General features: G+C 43.5%; 3 protein-coding genes across 4 annotated transcripts in view; 2 read left to right on the forward strand and 1 right to left on the reverse strand.

Moving 5' to 3' along the window:
- Positions 1-6,126, reverse strand: part of actr3b (actin related protein 3B) — a 23,679-nt gene extending 17,553 nt beyond the window's left edge. The window contains exons 1-7 of the mRNA XM_062520943.1: positions 6,074-6,126; positions 5,894-5,960; positions 4,863-4,918; positions 3,846-3,970; positions 2,735-2,845; positions 1,566-1,661; positions 1,136-1,243 (exon numbers count right to left, since the gene is read on the reverse strand). Coding sequence (XP_062376927.1) covers positions 1,136-1,243; positions 1,566-1,661; positions 2,735-2,845; positions 3,846-3,970; positions 4,863-4,918; positions 5,894-5,937 — 540 coding nt within the window. The 5' untranslated portion in view covers positions 5,938-5,960; positions 6,074-6,126. The remainder of the gene's footprint in view (positions 1-1,135; positions 1,244-1,565; positions 1,662-2,734; positions 2,846-3,845; positions 3,971-4,862; positions 4,919-5,893; positions 5,961-6,073) is intronic.
- A 710-nt stretch (positions 6,127-6,836) lies between these two features.
- xrcc2 (X-ray repair complementing defective repair in Chinese hamster cells 2) lies at positions 6,837-8,866 on the forward strand. Its single transcript, XM_062521191.1, has 3 exons — positions 6,837-6,966; positions 7,270-7,351; positions 7,764-8,866. The coding sequence occupies exons 1-3, from the start codon at positions 6,928-6,930 to the stop codon at positions 8,612-8,614; spliced, it is 972 nt and encodes a 323-aa protein (XP_062377175.1). The 5' UTR covers positions 6,837-6,927; the 3' UTR covers positions 8,615-8,866.
- A 4,455-nt stretch (positions 8,867-13,321) lies between these two features.
- Positions 13,322-26,153, forward strand: part of kmt2ca (lysine (K)-specific methyltransferase 2Ca) — a 144,682-nt gene continuing 131,850 nt past the window's right edge. The window contains exons 1-2 of one of the 2 annotated variants that reach the window (XM_062520844.1): positions 13,322-13,800; positions 19,318-19,503. In XM_062520844.1, coding sequence (XP_062376828.1) covers positions 19,319-19,503 — 185 coding nt within the window. In that variant the 5' untranslated portion in view covers positions 13,322-13,800; position 19,318. The remainder of the gene's footprint in view (positions 13,801-19,317; positions 19,504-26,153) is intronic. The other variant, XM_062520845.1, reaches the window with a different exon arrangement.

A 26,153-nucleotide genomic window follows, 5' to 3' on the forward strand; every position in this document is an offset into this window, starting at 1 on the left:
CATATTACACACTGATAAAAATAGCACTTTCTTTCAGCACCTCCTTTTGCCTTCTATCAAAACTTGCGCTTTGTGATCAAATGGACCACTAATGTGACGATTTTGTTACTCTCGATTGACTTTTAACTGCAGACAGTATGCTCAGGGGCGGATTAAGGTGGCCAGGGGCCCCTAGGCTATATCCCTCGACCCCACACACCACCTCACACACAGACACACACACACACACACACACACACACACACGCGCACACTCACACACACACACACACACACACACACACACACACACACACACACCACCACCACCACCACCACCACCACACCCCAAAACACACAAGGTGCTTTCACACTGGACAGAGTCCCACTGAACTTATATCTTCAGCCAGCAAACAGACATTTCAAACTACAACTTTACACTGTGAAAATATGCCTCTATTAAAGTGCTGTGTCTTCTCTCCTGCTAGTCACATATTACAATCTTTACATCCACAATCACAAAGCTTCCAGTCATTTAACGTTGACTGTAACTCGGAATGCAATGAAGTTTAATGTTCATTCTCTTATGTAAATTTTAATTAACTATTATGTTTTTATGCCCCTAACAGCCTGGCACACCTGGGGCCCCTAGGCTGCAGCCATATCTAGCCTATGCGTTGATCCGTGCCTGAGTATGCCTTAAGTGGAACATCACAGATTCCCCCATTAGTCAACTCATAGCAATCCCCCTTCCATGGCACTACAGACTTCCTCATAGGGATTTGCATTGCCATGCAAATGCAACACATAGCGCCATAGCTCTTTGCATGTTCATCACAGGGGCACTTCACATACTGCCTGCACACACACACACACACACACACGCTATTATTCCCCCCAAATTCAGCTGAAATTCTCTCACAAGCAGCCAGCGTAAAGAAAGGAGCTTGTCTGGGTGGGAGGCAAATGAAGACTAGCTCCACCACTGCTCAGTACTGCAGTAAGAAGACTAGCTCCACCACTGCTCAGTACTGCAGTAAGAAACAGCAGCACAGCACACTCAGCTCAGTGTTTAGCCTCTCGGTAATCATAATATACAGTACGTGTGAGTCACAACACATCACAAATTCAATGGCAGCGGGGAGCTTTGATCTCACCACGGGGATGGCATGAGTTACGCCGTCTCCGCTGTCGATCACTATGCCCGTCAGCGTGCGCTCTCCGACCTGGCGAGACGTCCACGAGGCTGCCAGGGCAAGCACCGCCTGGAAAAAAAACGGGAAAAAAAAACCAAACACTGGCAACCAAAATAAAATCAGATATTTCAAAATGGGTATGCAATGAAATCTTGGGAACGTTTCAAACTACATTTAATTCACTTAAGTTTTCAAACTTTTTCAGCAGCTTTTTTTTTGGGGAATTTGAGTCATCAGGGCTTTACGGCCTGAAAAGCTTTTATGAGCAAAATTTTACAACATAAACATGCTTTACTGCATAAAACTGAATTAGAGTCTATTTCCCTGAGTGGTTTTAAGACCATGGCTTGTCTTTATTGATTCCTCCCAACACTCTTTATGAGAAACGTACCTGCACTGCAATGTACAGTCCGGGCACATTGAAGGTCTCAAACATTATCTCTGCCAAATACTCTCTGTTCTCAGGGGTGTTTAGAGGAGGCTCTGTCTGAGAGAGACACACATACACAACATCCAACGCTGGGTTTGAGGTTAAACTCTTAGGTTCGCTCAGTGCAACTGCAACAGGTTTGTTAAAAATAACATGATGTAGGAATTCTCATTTTCATTAATGTTCAATGTACTGGGTACCCATTTAACTCTAACACCCAATGTGTCTAAAAGCCAACTAAAAGAGTCAGCTCCTACCCGTAATAACAACATTACATAGTGTAATGACCCAGACACCCATTGGCAATATCAGAGACTCTAGAGGCTAGTTTTCTTTAGTGTGAGCAAGTGTGCCATCAAGATGAGTTTGAAGCTGTTATGGTAAAAGAATTACATTGCTTTAAAGGATTATCCCACAGACATAACTTGACTGAGTTTAATGATGCATTTAGCTTAACAGACATGTCTGCTTGGGTCTTGGGAATGCATTCACATCAATTTATCAACACGTAATGAAGTATGTCCTGCTTCTTTTAGGGTAGACAGACAAAATATAATGATTCACCCTATTGTCAAACAATGTAGTCCGCCTGGACAACAATGCAGATCAAAGCCAATGCATATATTACTGAAACAATTATTGTCACTCAAGTGCTACATTGTTGTTCCATTCAGACGTGTTCACAATATAGTTCTACATTGTTCACATGTCTTACATTGCTGTCTTTCAGCAATACTAAATAACCATGTTGAAGTTACTTCAACAGAAACACCAAAGCTACATAATAAAGTGCTCTAGTAGAAGTCAGAATCAGACTTAGAATCAGCTTTATTGGCCAGGTTTGCTTAACAAACAAGGAATTTGACTCCGGTTTGTTACGCAAACCTGGCCAATAAAGCTGATTCTGAGTCTGATACTGCAAAAACACACACAGACATATTTAACCTGACTTGGAGCCGAGCACAGCACCATTAGCTAATGTCTTACATTGCATGTCTTTCTGCAATGCTAAATAACTGTGTTGAAGAAAGCTACATGACAAAGTACTTAAGAAACAAGTAAAAACACACCATATTTTAGCTGACAAGGAGCAGAGCGCATCACCCATAGCTCCGACTCATTCTCCTCACCATTAAGAAGTTGTGGTCCTCAGGTTCGGCCCGCAGGTACTTGAAGATGATTTGCTCCATGAACTTCTCCATCAGGTCCCAGTCCTCAACGATCCCGTGCCTGATTGGCCACTTTTGGAGACACAGGAACAGAAGTGAGAACATGGCCGAGAGCACAATCATTTCCTTCTACCTTTGATTCCTTTCAACCAACTTCTACCTGTTTCATCATTCATCCTGAGCACAGAAGGTGAAGAGTTGCTGAAGATCATGGATATGATAGCTTCAGCGAAAGTTCTACTAGGGAGACTCGTAGTGTATCTTTCTTACTCCACCCATTCATTCACGTAACGAATCATAGCCATGTTTACATTTTCGGGGAACACCCCCAATCTACGATTTATTCAATCAGTGCTAGCCTATAGGAATTCAGCGGGTGCTTTAAAACTGTTCTTTCTAACACTTCTCTCTGCTACTCAGTACGCCGTCTTCGTCGTTCCCTCCACCACCCCTCCAGCCACCACGGCCAGCAGTCTTCATCTTGTCAGCCGCAGCATGCTATCTGCACCTTCTCCCTCACAACCACCGCCGCCAGTTGGTCCCGGTCTCGACATCGGGGGGTAGGCTCTTCGCCCCTGCTTCTTCGACCAGCAGGATCTGAGTTCCGTTCATCCCTGGACGGATTCGAGACGGGGGCCTGCGCCTAAGATTGATGTTTATCCCGAACTCTTTCTATACTTATATTCTAGTAACTCCTTTCAAATTAAATTGTTATCTGCTTCTATTCTGTCTACTGAGTCTTTCTGGTAGAACTACCAAACCTCCCAAAAATGAATTAAGATCTTACTGGGTCAATGATAATACATAAAGGGACTAGGTTTCATTTTTTGTTTTGCCCATTTGGAGATATGATATGTTTCACCAAGGACTCTCATGAATCATTCATAGAAAACAAACACAACATAAACTGTGGATTACGTATCTCAGAGAGAAAGACAGGGAGATCAAGAAAAGAGATAAAAGGGAAAAAAAGAGTGGCTTTTCAAAGAAAGAGACAAAAAGACATAAAATCATCCAAAACAGATACAATTCCAAACTGCTGTTCCAAAATAGAGCTTTCAACACACAGCACCTTGGTTGCATAGTTGGGTTTGTCTATAGCCTCGTCTCCGATGAAGAAGTCCAGGTCATCCACACCTTTCATCAGTCTTCGCTGGGCCTGGTCTCCCACACCGGCCGACTCCCTGATCGCTATGCCTGAGGAAACATCACAACAACACTGCTATGGAATACACCACAGTCAATCTCACCTTCAGGCCTTCTATTTGTTGAGCAAAAATAGACTGTGTCACTGAAGCTGTCATACTCAGAGATTACAAAAAGGAGACACCGTCTGAAATTGTGACAAAGAACCAAGTTAGATGATTCCTTCCATTAACAAAGCAAAGACTTTTTTTTTTTTTTGGATATCTGCGAACACACATTCGAGGATGTGCCCAATACCTCGCTCAAGGTAACCTGGTCATGGCAATGATGAAATGTGGAACTCGGTTGTCTTTTAATTAGCTTCTCCCCTAGGCCAGGTTTAATTGAAAGCCAGGTTCAAAAGAGCTCACTGGTATTAAATTGAAGGTGCACAACTTGGCATAATATTCACTACATTTATCTCTCTCACTGAAGGTGAAGTCTGTATGATAGCGCATTAATTACGCTTGAAAAAAGTTGAATTCTGACTTGAATATCAATTGACAGATAGTCTTTCATTCATGCAAATACAGAGAAGACCAATAAACTAGACAGTACCAGATGAGTGATATGCTTTAAACAAGTGCAGAGATTAAGGTCCACCATTCAAACTAAATCATATGAATGTGTACTTTAGAGAACCTCAGTACAGTCATCAGTGCATCAGATATTTTAACCAAAAACATAAACATAAATACAAAACACAAGGCTAACATCACATACACACACTAAAAAGCATCCTGCAAAACATTACTCATTCTATTGCTTGAATGTTTCTGCATTCAAGCCAATCTACAGTGTAGTAACATCATTGTGGATCAGACATGACACGTGCTAGCTAGGATCCAACAGAAGATACAGCATTTGCCTCCAGCAGTTTGATTTCAAATGCAGTTGTACTCACATGAAGGCATTATAAACTGCGGCTCTGTGTTGCCAGCATATCCAATCTTGGTGTACCTGAAGTAAAACAGGAACAGCAACTCCTAAGAAGGCCTCATTTTGATCATGTCTTATAACAGAAGCAGCTAAATCAAGTGTCCTCATGGTCCTTAAACAGTTCATTGTCCCTTCTAAAAAGTGTAGAAAAGTAATATTTTCCCCTCTGATGAAAACTTTTAATGGGGTATTTGAACCTGAGACCTTTCCCATCAATTATGAACATAAAGTCATGTGTCTTGTATAAGCTCTTTCATTAAAACTGGAGCCTAACAGATTGAGAGAGGGGGTAAGAGTGGGTTCAGTGGAAATTGGTTTGCTCCAAAGCGGCCAAAAACAAGCTCCAACTAATTACAAATGACCTTGATCACCGCTGTTTTGCCCTCTGGCAAAATGTGCCATTATCACTTACAGGGGGGGACAGAGTGCGCTGCCTGCTATCATACCTGAAATCTCATTTGTTAAGCCAGCTACTCAGCTCTGCACTTTGCAAGACTCAGGTGTGCCTTTACAGGAATTAGTGATACATGCATTACTTTCATAGTGAACCATCTGCTTTAGTCAATCTTGTTTTTATTTCATTTCCCAGAATTACAGTAGCCACTCCAAAGCCCAAAAATCTAGCACAGTGACAGCTCTTGTTGGAGGCTCGAATGACCCATTTTCCTATTATGGAAATGTGCCACTGACAGGTGATAAGATGTAGAGACAGATGTGACATAGGGATATTAAATTACAAAATAGAAAATAAATATGTCTGATAAAACTTATAAAGCATTATTTTTTGTCATTCTGTCTCTGTATTATGCTGTACTATAGGCCTACCCTACATAAATAGCTATTATTTGAATATGATGTGTAATCTCAAGGGAAAATATTTGTAGCCTGTTATACTGCCAAGTACTTCCTTCAATGTCTGCTACTGAATACAAACCAGTGTTGTGTTATGAGGGGCAGTGCCGCAGAGGACATGCTCCCTGAGATAAACAAACTCACCCTGTCCCACAGTCAATCACGCAGGGAGGTAGGGGCACTGCCATGCTGACGATGCTGCTACAATCGCCTGAAAACAGACCATTTATACATTTGCCTTTACGCGCATCATTTCATATTTACGGGATAATATGCATTCGAATACACTGTAACTACAAAATGTAAACTCGAGCATTTACAGACCTGGTCGATGAACTGGTTGTGCCCGGCTATCGCACGCACCGTTAGTTCTCCCTATGACAGTGCGAGTACTTCCCGAGTCAAAAGGAAACGCGGAAAAAATAGCACCGCACCGGGAAGCTTACCATTCGGTAGTTACTAGCCCATGCCCGTTTGGGTTAGAACAATGGCAAATACATTCTGGTGGTTTTCCTAATCGACAGTCTAATCAATGGTAGCCTACTATTTTTTTCCAGAAACAAACATATTAAAGACTGCATTAGACTTTTTGTTTATAATAATAGAGCCAAGAACCACCAGTTTATGGGTTTCTGAATAGGTTACATTACCCCTTTAAAGCAAGATCTTAAAAGTTTCAGAGTTGGTATTAATTTCCCGAACAATTGATAACAGACCATGTCAATGGGTCTTGTGATTACTGCCAAATAGCATGACTGTTCCCCACCAGTAGATGGTACTGTTGTAATTTCCCTCTCCCTTTTCTACTTGAAATATTCATAGGACTGTACATTTACATGATCAGGTTTATTTGTGGGCATTAGGTCTCTCCTGGGCAAGTTGTCTTGTAGACCATGTACAAATGTGCATATTTGAAATGTCAGTTGCATTTGCTCTTATATGGTAATATTACATTTCTAAAATGCATTGCCTATGCAAAACATATGGATATTCATTCGAATTGTTTGATTGGATGTCAAGTTTGTCCGATGAAAACGTTTCGTCCTATTCCAACACAGAAAAATCAGGTTGCGGTTTAGGGGAGGTGCTTATACTCCTAACATTACGGTAATAGTTGCTGACATTGGAGGAAGTGAAGCTGCACTGTGATGACTATTGTGCGCGAAAAATAAAGTGGAATGATAAGAAATGTCAACATGTCTGAAACTGGTGCTCAGGTAAGGATAGTTTGTTGCTTCCAAATACATGTGTAGGTCTATGTCTATGTTAACTTTATGATCAACACAATTAGGCTACTTTCTAAATATCATGAAACATTTAGTCGCTGGCTTCTCTTGTTGCTTTGTCAACACACACAGCCTGATGATTTGATTTCACTCGAAACACTTACACTGAGTTGGTAGAGATCAGTAAACGTAGGTCATTACCTTTAGCCATTCAGCAAGATGTCACATTCTCGCAGGCCAGTGTTTATGTCATTTTGTTGATACTGTAAATTAAGGTTAAGGTTGTTTTTACAGTTGTTTGCGAGGCTTGAAGGACGGCGATGTTTGAAGGACATTGAGCCCCAAATATTTCCTGAAGATTGTGGACCATCACAAGGTAGCCTATTCGTAGAACAGAATTGGTGGCGAAGTTTGAATGTTTACTATTAGTAGGCTAGTGGGCCAGCCCCCTGTTTGGTTTAGCCTACTTTTTAACAAGATAGAGGAGAGGCTACACCAAACTGCATTTAGATTGTTGTTGTGGCCACATTGTTTTTAGAGTGTGTGACTGTCTAGTTTTTAAGAATCATTACAAAATACTCTGACTGTCTTATAGAGCCTGAACAATATGTGACCCTGCCTATGATAACCCAGCTAATATAAAGTCATTTTTTGGTGATTCACTGTTTTTTACATAAAGTAATTCTACATAACTTAAAGAACATTTTCTGAAAATTTCACCTTGATATCTTTAATTACGGGCTCAGAAAAACATGTTTTTGAGAAATGGGTTCTTCTCGTCTCTGCAGGAGACATTGTGGAACTGCATGGCACGGAGGGCACCGCTAAGACCGAGATGCTGTACCACCTGATCGTGCGCTGCATCCTGCCAACCAAGCACGGCGGGCTGGAGGCAGAGGTCGTGTTCGTGGACACCGACTTCCACTTCGACACGCTTCGGCTGGTGACCGTCCTGGAGGCCAGGCTATCCCAGAAGACCGCGGGGGCCACAAGTGAGAAGCGTCGGAAGGAGGGCGCTGAGGAGGAAGAGGAGGGCGATGAGGAGACGGTGAAGGCCTGCCTGCGGAGGCTCTTCGTGGTCCACTGTAGCAGCTCGGCACAGATGCTCCTCAGCCTTCACTACCTGGAGGGCTGGTTCAGCAGTCGGCCCGCTCTGGGCCTGCTGGTCCTGGACAGCATCTCCGCCTTCTACTGGCAGGACCGCAGCGGCGGCGGGGAGAGCGTGTCCCAGCAGGAGGCCAACCTCCGCAAGTGTGCCCTGCTCCTCGACCGGCTGCGCAGGGACTACGGCATCGTGGTCTTCGCCACCGTGCACGCCGTCATGAGGAACTACGGCTCGTCTGACGCATCCAGTAGCACAGCGCCCAGACCGCCCGAGGCACCTTCACCTTCATCATCATCATCATCATCATTGTTCTCATCTTCAAACTCTCGCAGATGGAGCGCCGTGCTTGACTTTGATAAGCCGTACCTGTGCCGGGCGTGGCAAAGACTGGTCACCCAGAGGCTGGTGTTCTCCAAGAGTGACGTTCTAAAGGACAGAAGGCCCGTGTTCTCTGTGGCCTGTACCACCACCAGGACGAGAGGAGTGAAGAGGAGCTCGTTCTGTGTAACAGACGCTGGAATGCAGTTCTTATGATTTGGGCTGCTAGTTTATTTGTTTTCTTACGGCTACGGTTACGGATTTATCATTTTGTAATGACTAAGGCTACGTTCATCTTCATGTGATTAAGGCAACTGGTTTGTTTTGTTCAGTGGTGACCTTTTTGTTGTTTCTTCTTGTTGTTGTTTGTGACCTTGTTGCTTGTATGTTTCTTCTTGTTCCAGCTCTGGAAAAATATAACATTCTAGAGAATTCTATACAACATTCTACATGCTATCAGTGTGCTTATTTATTGTAAATATATGTAGGAAAAGAACATGTTAAATAATCATAAATGAACATATTAAATTATTACGTGATCAGTGATCTCAATTATTGCATTTTTGTATACATACTGAAGTGCCAACCAAGAGGCCCATTAAAGCTGAACATTTCTGTTTTCTCGCAAAGACATTTTCTCACTATCACTATCACTTCAGTCATTTTCTTGGAGGTATCTCTATCGCACATGTTCATGTTCTGGTATTTGACATTCGTATGGGCTCCTTTGAAACCATCCAACTGTCATACACAATTTGGTGTGAGTATGGATTAAGTGGACTTCCTTAAGGCATCAATACTGGTGTGTGACAACCTGAAATAAACTTTTGTGCAGAACATTTCACAAAAACTTGTAACCTAGTTTCATTAGTTTTCATTTGCAATCTTAATTACAGAGATGAAAAAGGCTTTGTGAACATTCTGATCACAAAAATGCAATTCGGACAACAAATATTGCTTGGTCTGTCAAAAGAAGGATCTCTTCAAAAGATCTTCTAAGCAATTTGTGCAGTCAAATTATGTTTGCAAGCATGTGTTTTCAGACTTTAAAATGTCAGCCATACACTGTTGCCCTGCAATTCTTTGACCTTAGCAATTTATAATTTTCCTACGAAGAGCCCAAATTACTTGCCTCTCCTGGGAAGTAATTGATGAACATTAGGAATGAACCCTGCCTAGTGCCTACTAGAGCATCAAAAGTTCAGTCCCAGAGTGGAGATCTCATCTCACCCCCACTCCACACACACACACACACACACACTGCATCCAAACCGCTAGAACATCCTTGCAGGTCAGCCCACCATCTAATTAGCCTTTGTCTTTTGACATGCTATCCTTGTTTCCTATACCATTGCCCTGTGGCAGTGGGGGGTGGTGGAGATTCAGGGAGGGGGGTGGGTGGTGAAAGAAATAAACAACTACAAATTACTCACTAATTACCAGCCATGTGTCAGATGCGAGTGGGCTGATGGGTCTGCTCAGGCGCCAGCTGTACTGTGCTCACAATGGCTGCTCTGCTCGGTTTCCTCGGCTTCTCGTTGGCCTGCGTCTTGTTGGCATTGGCCAGCAGCGCTTGAGCGAGGCTCGGGCTCGGAGCAATTAAGCAGAATTGGTTGTTACTTTGAGTTCCCACAAGGATGACACACCTCGCCACTCTGATTCCGCAGCAGATGTTTGCCAGGTCGACTCATTGTTCAGATGGCCTAGGCTTCCCCCCTCAGGGGCGAGAGCTGGGTGTAATGTGTGAATGTGGAGGGATTGATTACTGAAGGTAAGCAGAGGAAATTGTAGTTTAAAAAATGCATGTAGGTACTCGATCAGTGAATATTCTGCTAGAGTCTTCACAACTTTTAAACCTCAGAAACCAACATCAACATCAACACCAAACAAGAATTTGAAAAAATATTATTGTTAATCAAAAACTTAAACTTGAATAGCGTTGTTAAGAAGACAGGTTGCCTGCAGGGATATAGTGGTAAAATAAGAGGTGGGTAAACAATTCTATGATCACAGTGAGGTGGACTGCGCCATGCGTTAACACATTTTTTAAAAATGCTTTCAGAAAATGTTTGATGGTGGAGGTTACTGGGTAATGTTTAGATTACAATAGTAATGGTTCTAAAGTGTTGATGAGTGTACATATTGTGAATGTGGGTAGTGCATTTTTGCAATTGTATAAATCCTTTTGACAGGTGGATAAACTCTTACAACAGGTGGATAAAATCTGTTCTGAAATTTCAGAGGTGGATAAAAACTGTGTTTACTTGTGTTTAGGCTCTGGTTGCCTGTAATCCTCAGCCCTCATAGGTTGAAACACCTGTGACTCTTTTAAAGACTCACATTGGTCAATAAACATTTAGATCTTGGCAACTAGGGGCTGCTTTAATAGCAAGGCAGTTGGACAGCTATTATAGTCTTCCATTGTTCACTCAGGCTGTCTCCCTACAATCACCTGGATCTTCAGTCAATACAGAGGTCCACTCGTTACTCACATGTAAAGCCACGGATCAATCACCTGCTATCAAATGAAGGTGGGGAAAAGCTGGTGCAAAGTTGGCATCTATAGCAGAACAAAACAAATTCTCTGGTGGTCTGTGAGTCTGATCTTTTCTTTACTTGATAAGAACACAGCTTGCATCTGGTTTGAAGAGTGAATCATCTTTTTAAACGTTTGATGTTCTCTTTGTTATTTTGATGATGGTTTACTCAGAAATTATGGGTTGTTCTTTCTCAAAACGGTTGGTAAAACACAAATTGAGAATAATATCCTGAAAAGAATGCAAATTATTATCATAAAATCCTTTGTAAATTGGCAGGTCATCCAACGATCTATGTTGTGCAAGGATTCCATATGGGGGGGGGGGGGGGTGGGGGGGGGGGGGGGGGGGGGGGCTGTTGAGGAGGACCAATCTTCAAGTCTGTATATTTTTAGGTGCGTCGCTGCAACTTCAGTTTTGCAGTCACAGCAACGTATGTTGTCCGTTTACTGCTAGGTCTCTCTTAATAAATGTTAAAGAAATGGAGCATAAGATTGTGCCTCACCATTAGATTGATTCATGAAAGGCTGCATTTCCAAGCACACCATGCATTATGGCAGGCATCTTCTCATACACTGATGCCATAAGCAGATATTTGCATAATTGACAGTAGCTTTTTATATCTATAATGCAATGGCAAATAAATAATAGATTGTGATTCCTTACTGTAATTTCCTCCTATCAGATAAAATGGTCACATATCTCATGAGAACAAGACATCTCTGATCTTGCTGCATGTTTGCATCTTAACGCAACATGCACAAAACACAAAATGTAAGTATGCCATTTATATATTTTATACAGTAGCATAGCCTCTGCTTCTCTCTCATTCAGTCAAGCATTTCACACGCACCCACACGTTTCACACTCTCATAAATCCACACTATAATACAATACTCAATGTTAACCGCTATACACTGCACATATTTGTATGTTGATACACTGTTCTTACTGCATATCCATATATTCTGATCTTATAAGGCTACTATATTGCACATATGTATATTACTGTAATGTAAACCATACCACTTTATCTGTATGCTACTGTCTACAATACACTATATGTCTTACTGTGTATGCTGCACCATGTCTATACTGTGTACTCTATATTACACAGCACTTTACTGCTTTTTGGCACTTCTGGTTAGATGCAAACTGCGTGTCATTGTCTGTGTACTTGTACTCTGCACAATGACGGTGACGTTGAATATAATCTAATGTAATACATTCTCTCTTTCCCTGTCACACACACACCACTTAGTCTTTCTCCCCTACACACGTGTCCTTAACACGCTTGTACATTTTCCATTCACTCATCTGAGTCTCTCTCTCACTCACACACTCACTCACACACTCACTCACACACACACACACACACACACACACACACACACACACACACACACACACACACACACACACACAGATGACTCTGTGGGAGGATAGAAGAGGAGTTGAAGAGGAGGAGTAGCTTCAGCATCAGTAAGACACTGTCCTTTCAGACAGTGGGCTCTCTTTTCACCCCTCGGCCTCATTTCCTCCGGCACCTGGGCTGCTCTGGACCTCCTCCATGCCGTCCTTGACCTCCAGTAAACCCCCAGTTCCCAGCCACAGGAACACTGGGTGCCTCTCGACATCTCTCCTCGATCCTCGATGCTCGATCCTCGAGGGGCGTTCCCACTGATCTATAACTAACACTGGATAGACTATCCCATTGTTGCCGCCCCATCATTCTTTGTGTAGATCAGTGAGGATCGAGGCCAGAGGAGGAAGGGAGGATGTATAAAAGACCAAATGAGAGGCACCCACTGTCTGGCACTAAGGATGATTTCACATAAAAGGCTGTCTATCTCTTCAGAAGTGAAGAGAGATACTTTTGTGGTTCTATCTACATTCAATTGGCTCTGGTTTAATTGGCCTTCATTTAGACTTGGCTATAGGCCTATACTACAGTATTATTAAGATATAGGCTATACAGTGTAAATGACCATTGGATGATAGGCCCAGCTACACAAGGAAATATTGTGTGTCTCGCATATGTTTTTACTCCATTTGTTTTTATTGTGTAAATCATTATGGAAAGTGAAAATAGGAAGCCCGTGATCTGTGATATTGGCACACTGCCCTTTTATATTTTGTGAACTGATCCTTCATTATAACTTTGTTGTTGTTTATGATACATTAACCAAAAATGTGTTTATATTGGCCCTATTTTTGTGCAAGAGTCAAAATGACGTTAGTTCTTCTTACCACGGTGTAGAAATGAGAAGCGATCATTAGTTTAGTTTTGATGTCGATAACTGACAGACCTGCGTAAAATAGTGGGTGCGTAATAAGGAAACGCTCGATCCGGTTCGCACAGTAAGAAACTCCAGTGCCAGACTTTACGACTGATAGATGATGACTGTAAAGGCTTTTTACCTAACGAGTGCCCTGATGTAGTCCTCCGCAGGGTCAGTAAGACTTTCTCATTGCATGCAACTACTTCATTTTGCGCTTTATGGAAAAACAGACTGTATAGGGGCAGCTCTTTTCAGTAGCGGTCGTCTCTTTTTTTATTCCGCGCAATATGAATGTGTCAATAACAGCGTTTAATTGGGTCTACTTAACACAGAGACGTTGACAGGTAGTACTCCGGTCTCTCTTAAACATGGCCACCATGATGGAGTAAATGCTACAACTTTAAATTTCAGATTTTTGAGGAAAACTATTTTTTTCTCTTCGCTACAAGGAATGTTTCGTCCGAATATACCTTACCAAACATCACATCTATATGAAAGCTTTGGGTAAACTTTCCTATTGGATTACGTTTTGATATAAGTTGGCTGGAACCTGGAAAGGAAAAAAAAGAATTGCATCAATTCCGTAAGCATTTTCGTGTCTTTCGATTGTTTAAAACGCTTTATGTACCGCCTGTGACCATTTCTCCTGAGCGGATATGGGTTTGTAATGTCGCATATTCGGGCAAGTTGAGAAGATGTTACCACTGGGATGTAGAAAATCGGGCTTTTAATGTGTTTTCCTATGTTCGCATAGGCGGCTGGAAAGTGATCCAGTAATTTGGGGAGGATCAAGATTCGCCGTTTGTCTACATAACACAGGCTATCGCTGTGCCTGGTTTGTGAAGACGTGTTTTAGGAGTTGAATATTCGTGTTGCTGTATGTTGAGGAACCGCCGAAGCCCACCCGGTTCTTTCGGCATTAATTTTGATTTGGGGAGAGAAGGAGCGAGCGACACCCCCAACCCCCACCCTGTTACTAAACGAAAGTATTGCGTTTCTCTTATGGCACTAAAGGTCATGAAGACAGTGCCGCCAAACTTCTAGGGTCTAAAAGGTAAGTTATTACTTATTACCACACTGAAATAGGCTACTCTGAAAGTAAGTTCTCATCGTTTGTATTGAGTCCTTACCCGCGCGCTGAGTGGTCATATCGTGTGGCCGCTCAGTGGCAGAAAGCGGGTTATGGGCTCCTGTAGATGGTTCGGCCATAGCTTACTCTTTCATAGGCTACGTGTTTACTCAAAACCCAAGCCAGCGTAGGTTTTCTTTGTTGTTTCGGGTATATTTACACGTTTGCGCTCGGTAGTTTTGTCAAGCTTGCTGTCCATTAAGTATCTTGCGTTTTAACCAATCTCTTATATAATGTCACTAATTCTAGAAGTTCTCCATGAAGTGTGCATGACAATCATATGTAGTATGATATAATACTCAGGTCATTTAGGCATATTTGACATTTAAAAAAATAAACAATTAAGCACATCTGTAGCCTACTGTGGCCTTGGTTAGGCTCTCTCAACCTTCAGTAACAATATCGGAACTGCCTATTCCTCATAGGCTATGGCTACAAAGTGTTTCCCCGTGGTTTTTAGACAAGACATCTACACAACAGTCAGTCTAGCTAATTTTGTGTCGTTTTAGATACCATGGCTTTGCATCTTGGAGTTATCAACCTATAGCCTACTTGGCTATGCCATACATTCATTGGTCAAGTTGGCGGTCAATGGAAAATGATTATGTTTTCATTTGGTGTATGTTGTAAAACATCAGAGAAAACAAACCTAAGAACATTCCCTAATAGTATTTCAAATTATATTTCAAAAGTCACCTAGTAGTCGTGATCTGTAAGAGTTATTGATCACAGCTGTCACTTCATAAGTTAAAAAGTGGGGCGGTGTTTTTGTTTGAAAGCAAATGATCATTTGCAGTGAACAATAAAAGTGTCTTGGTGACACTTGGTAAACTTTACCATTTTCCCAGTTTTGTCAGAGAGATTGATTTGGAGATAAATGAGGAGAGGTATTGCGCAAAAGCCCCCAAGTGCTCAAGCAATGTTAGAAAGAGCAAACAAATGTGGCCCATCTGACTTAAACGGTGAATAGTTTATTCATTTCTGACAGTCACTATATCACTGCCGTGTAGAACGATCCAACAGAGAGTTGTTCATGGCCTGCTGAAGTGGGTAGTAGGGGTGATGTTCTTGAACCTATGGAAAAGCTGGAAAAAACTGAGTCATAAACAGGTAGAAAAGGACTCTCAAACCCCTCAACATTGTCCTTTAGTGAATAATCTACTCTTAGCTATGTTCTCTGGGGAGCGTGTCCCTGACCTTGTCTTAGTTGAAGAAGTGTGATTCCAGTGTGTCTATAAGGAAGGCTAAGGATAGGGAAGGACTGAAAGTAACATGCAACAGACAGAGCAACTGAGCGTTGTGGAGGTAAGTCAGATGGATGGAGGACTACAGGAGACCGTGGAGATCGGAGAATCAAAATGGCCACAATGCCCCCAGTTGACCAAGCAGAGGAAACAAGGAGATGTTGTGGAACCAACAGGTGTTCACTGAGGTAGATGAGGCTACTTCCGTGCAGGTGTCATTACAACCAACCAGGACGTCACCAGTCCCTGAGCAGTAGGCCTAGAGGGAGAAAACACATTTAAAATTCCAGGCAGACAGTGTTGAAATGTTTGTGTCTAAACAACATTTTGAACCACAATCTAAACCATAGCCCCAAAAGTAACACTGAGGTAAATAGTTTGAGAGTCTTGGATTCTGCAGTCTGTCCTCTCAGATCTGATAACCTCATTATTGGTTAGCTTGGTTCACAATTCAAGATGGCTTCCATCTTAACTTTCACAACAAATGTCACATTGGAATTGTGATGGTTGTAAATAAGTAGTGTTTTAAGCAGAATTCTGTATGTATGGGTTTAAAAACTATCTAGCAATCAAGATGCCTTTTTGTCAGTCGAACATATTCATATTTCTTAGGATCATTGAGACTTGCCATGTTGTGAGTGTACATGTACCCTGCTGTGTTGCATTTCAATGTATAAACCTGAAGAGACGTCCATTTGATAAAGGACTTTGCCACCTTGAGTAACTTGTGATTGATCATTATCAAGTTCACTCTGACCTTTCTGAGAATTGAGGTCACACCTTTCAGGAAAAGTTAATCTCAGTTTAACAAAATGGGGCTCTGCTCTAGATGCAGTTTTCCGTTATTTTAAACAACAGTGTTCAGTAATAACAGTGACTTTCAGTTTGTGTGATTTATCATTTGAGTGTCATGTCCTCAAGTCCATACTGACTTTAGGAGTTGTATGGTGAGATGAATTTTAGTGTCAATATCTGATATGTTTTGTTTTTAGTCTATGCTGGCCTTGTATGTACAAATGTGTTGTGTTTGCCCCTGAGATGTTGGCCATACAGATATGGTGAGGAAAAAGATTAAAACAACCCACGCCTTTAATGGAACAGTTGTTGGGACTAAGAGAAATGATACAGGAAAGTTTGAAAAGAAAGCAGTGGGCTACAGTATCACTGCCCTTACGTGACATGACGAGATTTTACGTTTGGCTCTGTAGATCTCATGCCTATCTTGAAATAGGCAAAGCCAGGAGCCTAGTTTCTCTACTAAATGTACAATATAAAAAGGTTGGGCTTTTAGGTAGACTGAAATTAGTTGTTTTTTCCCCCCCTCAGTCTTTGCGGGAAATCTGAAGGCAGTCTGCTAGTGAGCCCTACCATGGAGTACAGCCAAGCTAACTTCAGTTCAGATAAGAGAGGGAAAGCGAGAGAGAGAGAGAGAGGGGGATTGTGTGAGTGTGTGTGTGTATGTGTGTGTGTATGTGTGTGTGTGTGTGTGTGTGTGTGTGTGTGTGTGTGTAAAAGAGAGAGCTGAAGACTGACTAAATGAGACCAATGTTCCCCCTCTCTGATTGGTCGGGACACTATAGCTAGCCACAGCGGCTGGGGGCGGGGCCACCCAGGGCCACGCAGATTCCCTGGAGTGACGGGAGGGAGAGCATTCCGAGAGTAAACAAGCTTGTGTCCAAGCCATGCACACCGCCTCACGCCACACACTCTTCGCCGCGCTTATCGCTGACGTTAACAGCGCACCATGCACTTGCATCAGCCACAATTTTAGTCTAAGGTGTATTTGCATTAGTCTGCGAAGTTAAAATCCAAGGTTGAAAGAGAAGGGGAGATGGGGGACAGTTCTGCCAACTCTTTGACATGCTTTTGGATGTGCAAATCAGTTTGGTTGCTTGCTTATACTGTGGGAAAGCAAACGTGAGAGTTGCTTGCACTTGTGAAATTGTCACAATGCCTAAAACATCTGTTGATACGTGTCCCTTTAGTCATACTCCAGATGCCCTCAAAATTGGTTTCAATACACTTTATGTTTATATAATTCCTGACATTTTGGCCATTATGATGTATGCTGTTGTAGTTGCTAAAAGCGTAATTGAGGAGCACACAGTTAAAATAGTTAAGAGGAGGAGGGAGGCTGTATAAAGATAGCTAGCGGTGACGTTCAAGGCTCCATGAGAGCTCTGGTTAAATCAACATTTTAAAAACCCGAGCATGTATGCAGACGCCATGGGATGCACCGAGGGGTTTCTTTCTCTTCCACCCCCCCGCGTCTCTCTGCTTTCCACAGCATGACTGTGCTGAAAAAAAGGCTAAATTAATTTAAGCAGCGCTCCACAGAGAGCCAAGGCGCCACGCCGAGCCCAGGACTGCCTCTCCCCACAGCTCATCTGCCCACAGCTGCTGCCAGTGTCACAGCCTCACTACCCCCTCTCTCTCCTCCATCCCTCCCTCCCTCCTCCACTCCCTCCCTCCTCCACTCTCTCCATTCAGTATTTCTTCAGATTCACATTAGCTTTGTGGGCAGCCGTGGTGTACTGGTTAGGGCTTTGGGCTTGTAACCGGAGGGTTGCTGGTTCGATCCCCATCCAGTCCACCACGGCTGAAGTGCCCTTGAGCAAGGCACCTAACCCCTCACTGCTCCCCGAGTGCCGCTGGTTGGGCAGGCAGCTCACTGCTCTGGGTTAGTGTGTGATGCCCCTCACTGTGTGTGTGCTGTGTGTGTTCACTAATTCGGTTAAATTGGGTTAAATGCAGAGAAACGAATTTCCATCACGGGATCAAAAAAGTATTCTATTCTATTCTATTCTAGCTGTTTTCTGTCATTATCTCTCCCTCTCCACTGTGTCCCACTCTTCTTTCTCGTCTCTGTGTCTGTTCTTTACTCCTAAGTTGTGTTGTTTTGGCCCCGAGGTCTCCCTGTCTCTTCTCACCTCCTGCTCCTGTCTTTCTTGGGTCTTTCCTTGACTCTTCCTCTCTCCCCGTGCTTGTGTTTCCTCACTCTCTCTGCCATATTTCCTGTCTCTTTCACCAGCTAGCCCTTCGTCTCTGCTCATCTCAACCAGTCCTTATGCACTCCTCCCCTGTCCAACTTTGGTCCCCCTGTGTATCACACTATCCACCAAACTTGATCAAAGCCCTGGTCGCTGAATATGTGTCTGGGACACAAGTGTGAGTAGTTATGCCCCTCTGTCGCTGTTGTCAACAGCGATGGAATGATGTAATATTGCCTTTATTGGGTTAGCCTTGAGGGGCAGTGTTGCCGCGGAACACTTCAGTTCTCAAGCTTGTACTGCTGGTGCATGTTTTCGGCTTGCTTTTCAGATTTTCTTTGGAAGGACGGTAGTGTTGGAACTAAACCAAGCACCTCTCCTCACTTCAGGATCGAGGAAAAAATATTTTGTCCACCTGGCATATCCGTTAATGGTTTGATGAATAGTCCCGTTGCTGAAGTACTTGGCTAGACCTTCATTGCTGGAGAATCATTTCAGTGCTGTCAATGTTAAGAGTATTGTCAACTTTTGGGATTCAGAAAGACGTTAGCAGCTTGTTGTCACAGAGTGCCCCCGAGGGCCCTCTTCCCAGCTTGTCTACCAGAAATGTACCTACAGCATATTCTCAGCCTGTTAGCGACAAACTCCTGTGATAATCGAGCCTAAAAAAAAGCTGGTTTTGACTCCATTTTAACTGATGCTGGCCATTTCTTGTGTTTCTTTTCCCCCCTCCACAGAATGTCATCAGAGGACAAGAGTCTGGAGCCCTCTGACCAAGGACAGTCTCCTCCCCTGAGCAGTGCTGAGGCCACGCCCATTGGGGCTCCGCCCGCGGGGAGTCCAGCGCCCAGTGCCCGTCGTCCCCGAGGCTGGCCTCGTAAGGATGCGGCCTCTGCCATTCATGCGCCCAGACCCAAGAGGAAGTGAGTGTGTTTTGGTTCTTTTACGCTGCTCGTTGTGTTGTGTGCTGCCGGGCCGGCTCTGCTCTATGGGTGCCTCTCATTTGGTCTTTTATGCATCCTCCCCTTCCTCCTCCTCGGGCCTCGATCCTCGCTGATCTACATAAAGAATGATGGGGCGGCAACAATGGGATAGTCTATCCAGTGTTAGTTATAGATCAGTGGGAACGCCTCTCAAGGATCGAGGAGAGTGTTTGAGAGTCACCCTGTGACTGTCGTGCTCCTCCTCACACTTTTGACCTTGCTCTTGCTCTTCCTCTTGCTCTTCCTCTTCCTCTTCCTCTCCACTCCCTCTCCTCTCCCTCGTTGCCTTTCGCTGTTCCTCTGTATCTTCTTCTCTCTTTTGCTGTCACCCTTTCAGTAACTTTGTTGCTCTCGTTCTCCTCCATGTGAATTCAAAACTCTCCTTGTGTCTTTGGTAGCCAAGGATGCTGTGGCTCGGAGGAGGTTGTCTGCTGAGATTTATGTTTATAAATATGTATTTATATATATATATATATATATATATATATATATATATATATATAAAATTTAATTTAAACTAGCGGCTGCTGTTACATTTGAGCGCCATTTTTTTTGTTCTATCCCACGAACTATGCCCTGAATGTAATTAGTTGTGGCATGGTTGGCTGCTGCAAATGTGTGACTTGATGATTAAGTAATCTTTTCCCCTGGCCTGTTAGTCATATTTTTTTCATAATCGTAGATCACCCAACCCTCAAAACCTACATTCACCGAATCAATTCATTAAGCACCATGAATTATTAAATCTCTGAGCATTTAAATCTGGCACTGTGCTGCCTCTCCAATGACTAATCTTAGGAGATGTGTGGATTTATGCTAAGACTTCTGGGCTGCCTGAAGTAACCTTACTGCTGCTGGTGAAAGTTTGTGAGTGTGTGTGTGTGTGTGTGTGTGTGCGTGTGCGTACGCCGATGTGTCTCTGGACGGTTCTGTGTGTGTGTGTGTGTGTGTGTGTGTGTGTGTGTGTGTGTGTGTGTGAGCGAGTGTGTGCCGGGTGGGGGAGTGGGGTGTCACGAAGCAGGAAGTGGAGCAGAGCCGATGGCTGAGATGGGTCTGAAGGAGGCTCTTGAGTGTACTGAGGTGCATTAGCATGGAAGAAGTGCTTGGAGAAGCTCGCAAAGAGATTCTGCCTGGAAACCAGCATTCACTTTCCTCACCCTGCTATTCCTGCTCCTGGTATAACATCTCTTTACTGCCATGCCTGTATTTTTTATTCAATTTGGTTTTTTTTATTTGTGAAAGTTAACACATTAGACACACAAATAAAATAAAATAAAAAAATAATGACATTAGGTTCAATATTTTCATGAATACCATCTAAAATTTAACAGAAAATCGATGCTTATGTTTATGAGTCTTTCACACCAAGACTGGTAGCTATAGCGATAAAGGCAAACAAGTATCACATGTCTACACATAAGCGGCACTAGGAACGATATGTTTGCTGATCACTTTCAGAGTGATTTTGAGAACAGTAAAAAGTGAGCAGCCAGTTAGAATTTTAGACATCACATTCATCAACAGGAAGAGAGACTTTCCTTACCGCTAGTCGGTTTGGAGGCTAACATTGTTATAGTCACAGTTACAGTTATCTTTGTATTTATCATTCCTGGTGTTCACACCCTTTTGGCAGATGCTTTCATCTAAAGTGACTTACAATGGCATTGATTAACTTTGCATTCACATTTAAATCAGGTCACAGTCTATAGTGAAGTAAGGTAAGGTAGGTATAGATTTATAGAATGAACAGAATAATAGCAACAACCATAACCATATTCAAACTGTGTCTCTGTAGAGGAAAATGTGAAACAAGGTGAACAGATGAGTCTTAAGACGCTGTTTGATGATCGCAGAACTATTACTAAACTGAAGAGCACCAACATAGAATCACAGAAGGTGAGAGTCTTGACTGTGACCTCTTACAAGGGGGCAACACCAGGCATGTAACTGAACCGTTCTGATCGTGGAGCGTCGGCTGTAACAATTAGCTTCCAATATAATCAATGGTACTGGCTACAATTGACGTTATAGCGCCGCATACGTTTATATATTTTTTGCTTTTAAATGGACCAGTCTTGTAAAAAGCGTTTACACCCTGTGAGTGGAGGAGCGTCACAGTTGCGACCCAGTGTAGCCAAGCTGCTAGCGTTGATGGAAGGCCGACCTAGCAGATGCTCACCAGAGGAACGCAGGGGGTGAGAGGGGATGTAGAGCTGGGTCATGGGAGGTAAGATAGCAAGGTACAGATCTACTAAGTGTCCTATAGACCAGAGTAAGGGATTGTAATTGAGATACTCTTATGTTTGGTTTGTTCATTTAGGTCTGGGATGATCATGGCATCACGTAAAGTGGAAAAAAACACACACACACACAAATCTAAAGTTAATGGTGGGGACCTTTTGTGGAGGAGCAGCCTTGCAGAAGTAGCTTGGGGCCTCCTCTTTCAGATCGAGTGACACTCCTCAAATAAGCGGTGGCGATATCGGCCAGATTAAAGCGGCATCTGACACCACAGGTACAGTGGGGCTGTGCCGAGAAGTCTCCGGGATTGTTTACGATGTCTACGACTACGGGTGTCACGAGTCTCAGCTGAGGAGAAAGGATCCTTACATTATATGGGTCTTTGAGAAGGAAGATTCTAGAAGTTTTTCCACGTTTGCTGAGAACAAGTAGTCTTCATGGCTTGTGTCAACTGAGACCCGTTACATGGTTTCTGAACATAATCATGAAGCCATGGGTTGCCGAAGAATAGGAATGACCTATTGAATACCTATACCTAAAAATGACAGAAATAAAGCTAATGTTGAGCTGGTTGTGTTTGTTACCGCGCATGGATGTTGTCTCTGGAGGCCGCCTATCAGCACAGCAGGGGAAGTGGAGGGGTGTAGGTCTGGTGTTAACCACAGTGGCAGCTCTCAGTGTTCTTTGCTCTCCTGTCTCCATAGGGACTGTGCACGGTGTACCGTGTGATCTTACGCGTTGTTGCTCTGGTAAGGCTGAAAAGGTCTTCATTTTGTTAAATTTTGGGAGAAATTGATGTTGGCCATGTGTTTGTAAGGTGCACATGGTAGCAGGTGTGTTCAGTTGTTCTTGTCCACTCGTGGGGTGGGGGTTGTGGAGGCAGCACTAGCAATACCACATTGCAGTCCCGGCTGCAGTGGGGGCAGGGGCGCATGTCTTGAGCTTCAGCAGTGGCTCTAGTACACACAAGCTGCCTGCCGGAAAGCCAGCACTCAGCGCTGACCGGGCCTGTTAGCAAGAATGCGCTGACTGTATTTCTAAGACTCGACTGCAGGGGACTGTTTCAGTCACATCATTGTTTTTCTCTTTTTTTCTGCCTGCGACACACTTTAATTCCCCCCCCCCCCCCCTCACTGCACAGCAGCCTTAGCAACGTCCTCATTTCGTAATAGTTGTGTGCTCATCGGTGCAATCATTTGTCACAAAAAACAAAAAGCTAAAACTCTTTTTGTTGTTGTTTTTGTTGTTTTTGTTTAAGTCGGTAACCTGTGTTGTAAGCATGTGCAACAGATGTGACTAGTTCCTCCTCTATGCGTTAGTCAGTACCGAGAGAAGGAAAGTGGAGGGAAATAGCCGTGGCTGCTGGTGTAATCGCCGGGAGCTGCTGGTTGGACTCTCAACTGTTAACCAGGCTGAAGTGCCACGGCTCTTGGTTCAGGCGAACTCTGCGGGCAGGAAAGAGTTAAGCTGCATGCAGTGAGAGCTAGCAGGGCAGGACTGAAGGGGGGTGTGCCCAAGGCCTCATCCACAGAATCCATGTCGGGTTTTTGTCGGGTTTTCAGTCCCGCCTGCCGTGCTGGAACTACTTGCTCTCTCTGAGTTTTTTTTCTTTTTTTTTTTCCTCTTCCCTTCTTTTCCCCCCTCTTTCACTCTATCGCTCGCTCGCTCTCTCTCACTCGCTCACTCTCTCTCTCTCTCTCTCGCTCGCTCGCTCGCTCTCTGGTCTGTTTTCCTCCGTTTCTCAGTGAGAAGCTATCGTGGGGCCAAGTTGTTGTGGGAAGGTGGTGGGAGGTTGGAGGAATAGGCTCGCTTTTTATTTTACAGCCTGACAGCCTGACCTCAGAAGCTATTGATTTCTTTTTAGGCAAGCTCAGCATAACACAGTGTGATTATGAAGTAAAAAATACTGCCATTCTCATGTTAATATCACCCCCCCCCTCCCCCAACACAGTTTTCAGAGATAATACAATGATGATATATGGCACAAAAGCACCACAGACCTCTGGCTTTTTTCTTCCTCCTTTACCTTGACAATCTACATGTGTCTCTACAAGGAAGTGCGTTAGTCAGTGGAGATGCAGGAAGCTGAAGTTTTTGAGTGTCTTGCCCAAGTCTTCTGTTCTGACTGAAGTCCCCAAGAGTGTTGGTCCCAGGCGCCCGTCAGTTTGATATGTGGAAGACTTCCCCAACGGTGGTTCCCTGAAGAACTATCCTGACCTCCTCTAAGGCCTGAGCTCAGCAGAAGGGTGTTTGTGTGCTTTCAGCCCGCTGGTTAGACCACATCCCACCCCTTGTTTACCTCTCAGCCCTTCCCTCCCCAGCAGAGACGAGGGGTACACGTTAAATCCATTTAGACTACCCTGTTTAACAAAAGCGTGGATCGCCGAGCAGAACACAGGCATGGGCCATGCATAATGCAGAGCATGTCTAACTGTGTGAAGAGCAAGGAGCCATGTTCTTTTTCCCCTCTCAACTCTCTCTTCTTGCTTTTCTTCTTATTTTCCCTTTGTCTCTGCAACCTCTAATGGGATGAGTTGACGCACGGTTCTGTGTTCGTTGATGCGTGAGTTGATCCAGACCGGTTGGAGGCCAGATTAAAACAACTCGAGAGCAAGAGGACTAAAAGCTAGCTTGAGTCACAACTTTCTCCTGCTCCACAGAAAAGGGTCTTCTGGTTAATTCTTGCCGTAACTAGTCGATCAGGTTTAGCAACTTGGTGAGCAAACAAGCTACTTAGCACTACATGCAAAGAATTTCCCCTGATGTTGCTCAAGTGCTTAACAGAGTTAAGCGTGGTGTATTGTGAAGGACACTTTGATGCTGATGTACAGTGTTTTGCCACAGTTGTTTGCATTTTTATATTTCTGAGATGACCCAGGTCTTGCATCAGCACTCAGTGTTTTGTGTGCTGTCCTGCGGGTACATGACTGTGGACTGAGGTTTTTTTCCACCATGTCTTATTCGTGTTTACTGCTACAGACTGATCCCTACATATGGATTGAAAGCAACTCCAAATGTGTGTGTGTGTGTGTGTGTGTGTGTGTGTGTACACTTCATTGAATTTGGAGGTGTTGAAGATGGGCAATATAGATTTTTAACACCTGTGCTTATGTACTGACAGTTATTTGACATCAATATTGTAGAACGGTTCTGGTTGTTTCTTTAAGTACGTCTGTTTGCATTGCACAGAGGAGCATGTAGGGCTCGGGATCGTGACGTGAAAACTTCGCAGGCCGCCATATTGGCAGCCTCACTCCTTACTTTACTATGGATTTACTTCCGCCTGTTGGTGTGTTCCTGTTACTTAATGTTTGCCTTCTTGGTCGTATGTTGCTGTGTAGTGGGGTGTAACAGCGCAACCCACGATCGCAAGAGCAAAATAATCGCTTTCAATTTTCTGCTTCTTGTCTTCTGAATGAATGGATTATTACGTTCGGTGCGCTTCCAACATGGCGGCAATATTCCTAGAACGCAACGCGCGTATTAGCATTGATGAATACGCTATTTACAAGCTACTAAAAATGGTAGTATTTCAGTCTTCGTACTGCCTTCAAATTCAATGGAAACATTTGGGCCGACGTCCTCAATTGGAATGATGTCAATCTAACTGAGATAAAAGTCTGAATGTAAACGAGGCTGCTGCTACTACCTCCCCTGTGTTTCCCCAACTCTTTAATCAAGAAAACGTTGTTTGTTTGTCCATCAATTTATTTTATACATACACACATGGACAGGGATCCGTGCTGTTGTCTATCAAGATAATAAAAATGTTGTGTTCAGATCCACTTTTAATGTTCGTGTACTCATTTTACTGAGTGCTTGCCTTCCGTGCTGACCTCAGCGTGGGCATATCCACGATATTCCGCAGCCCAACAATGGGGGTCGCCATGACATCGAGACGGTTTTCTATTTCCGGCGAAGCTGCATTGTATCTGTTTTAACGTGACGGTTTACGGTGCTTAACATATCATAACGCATATAAAAGTAAACTTTTCTATTTTATATCGGTTATATATGATGTAGTATATACATGCTGAGGGCAGAATTGTCAATATCTCGAAAGAAATCTAAGTTGAGGCATAATCTAGTTAGCTACGGAGAACGCACATGTTAACAGAATGAACGGAAGTTGAAAACAGTATCGTAACCATCGCAACGATACATATTTCCGGGTTAAGGAATGAGGTGGATATGGGTACAGTAGAAGTAGATGTAACGGAGAGCTGACCTATTCCAGTCCAGGCTGCCCTGTTGGCCCTTGCCCTGGGGAGTGAGTTAGTTTGGAAGAAACCGCTGGGTCTCTAGACCTGGTGGATGCGTTTCTAGTTTTCCACCAGAGCTGTGGCTAA

This window comes from Sardina pilchardus, chromosome 19 (genome assembly GCF_963854185.1).
Source record: "Sardina pilchardus chromosome 19, fSarPil1.1, whole genome shotgun sequence".
NCBI classification, from domain to species: Eukaryota; Metazoa; Chordata; class Actinopteri; order Clupeiformes; family Clupeidae; genus Sardina; species Sardina pilchardus.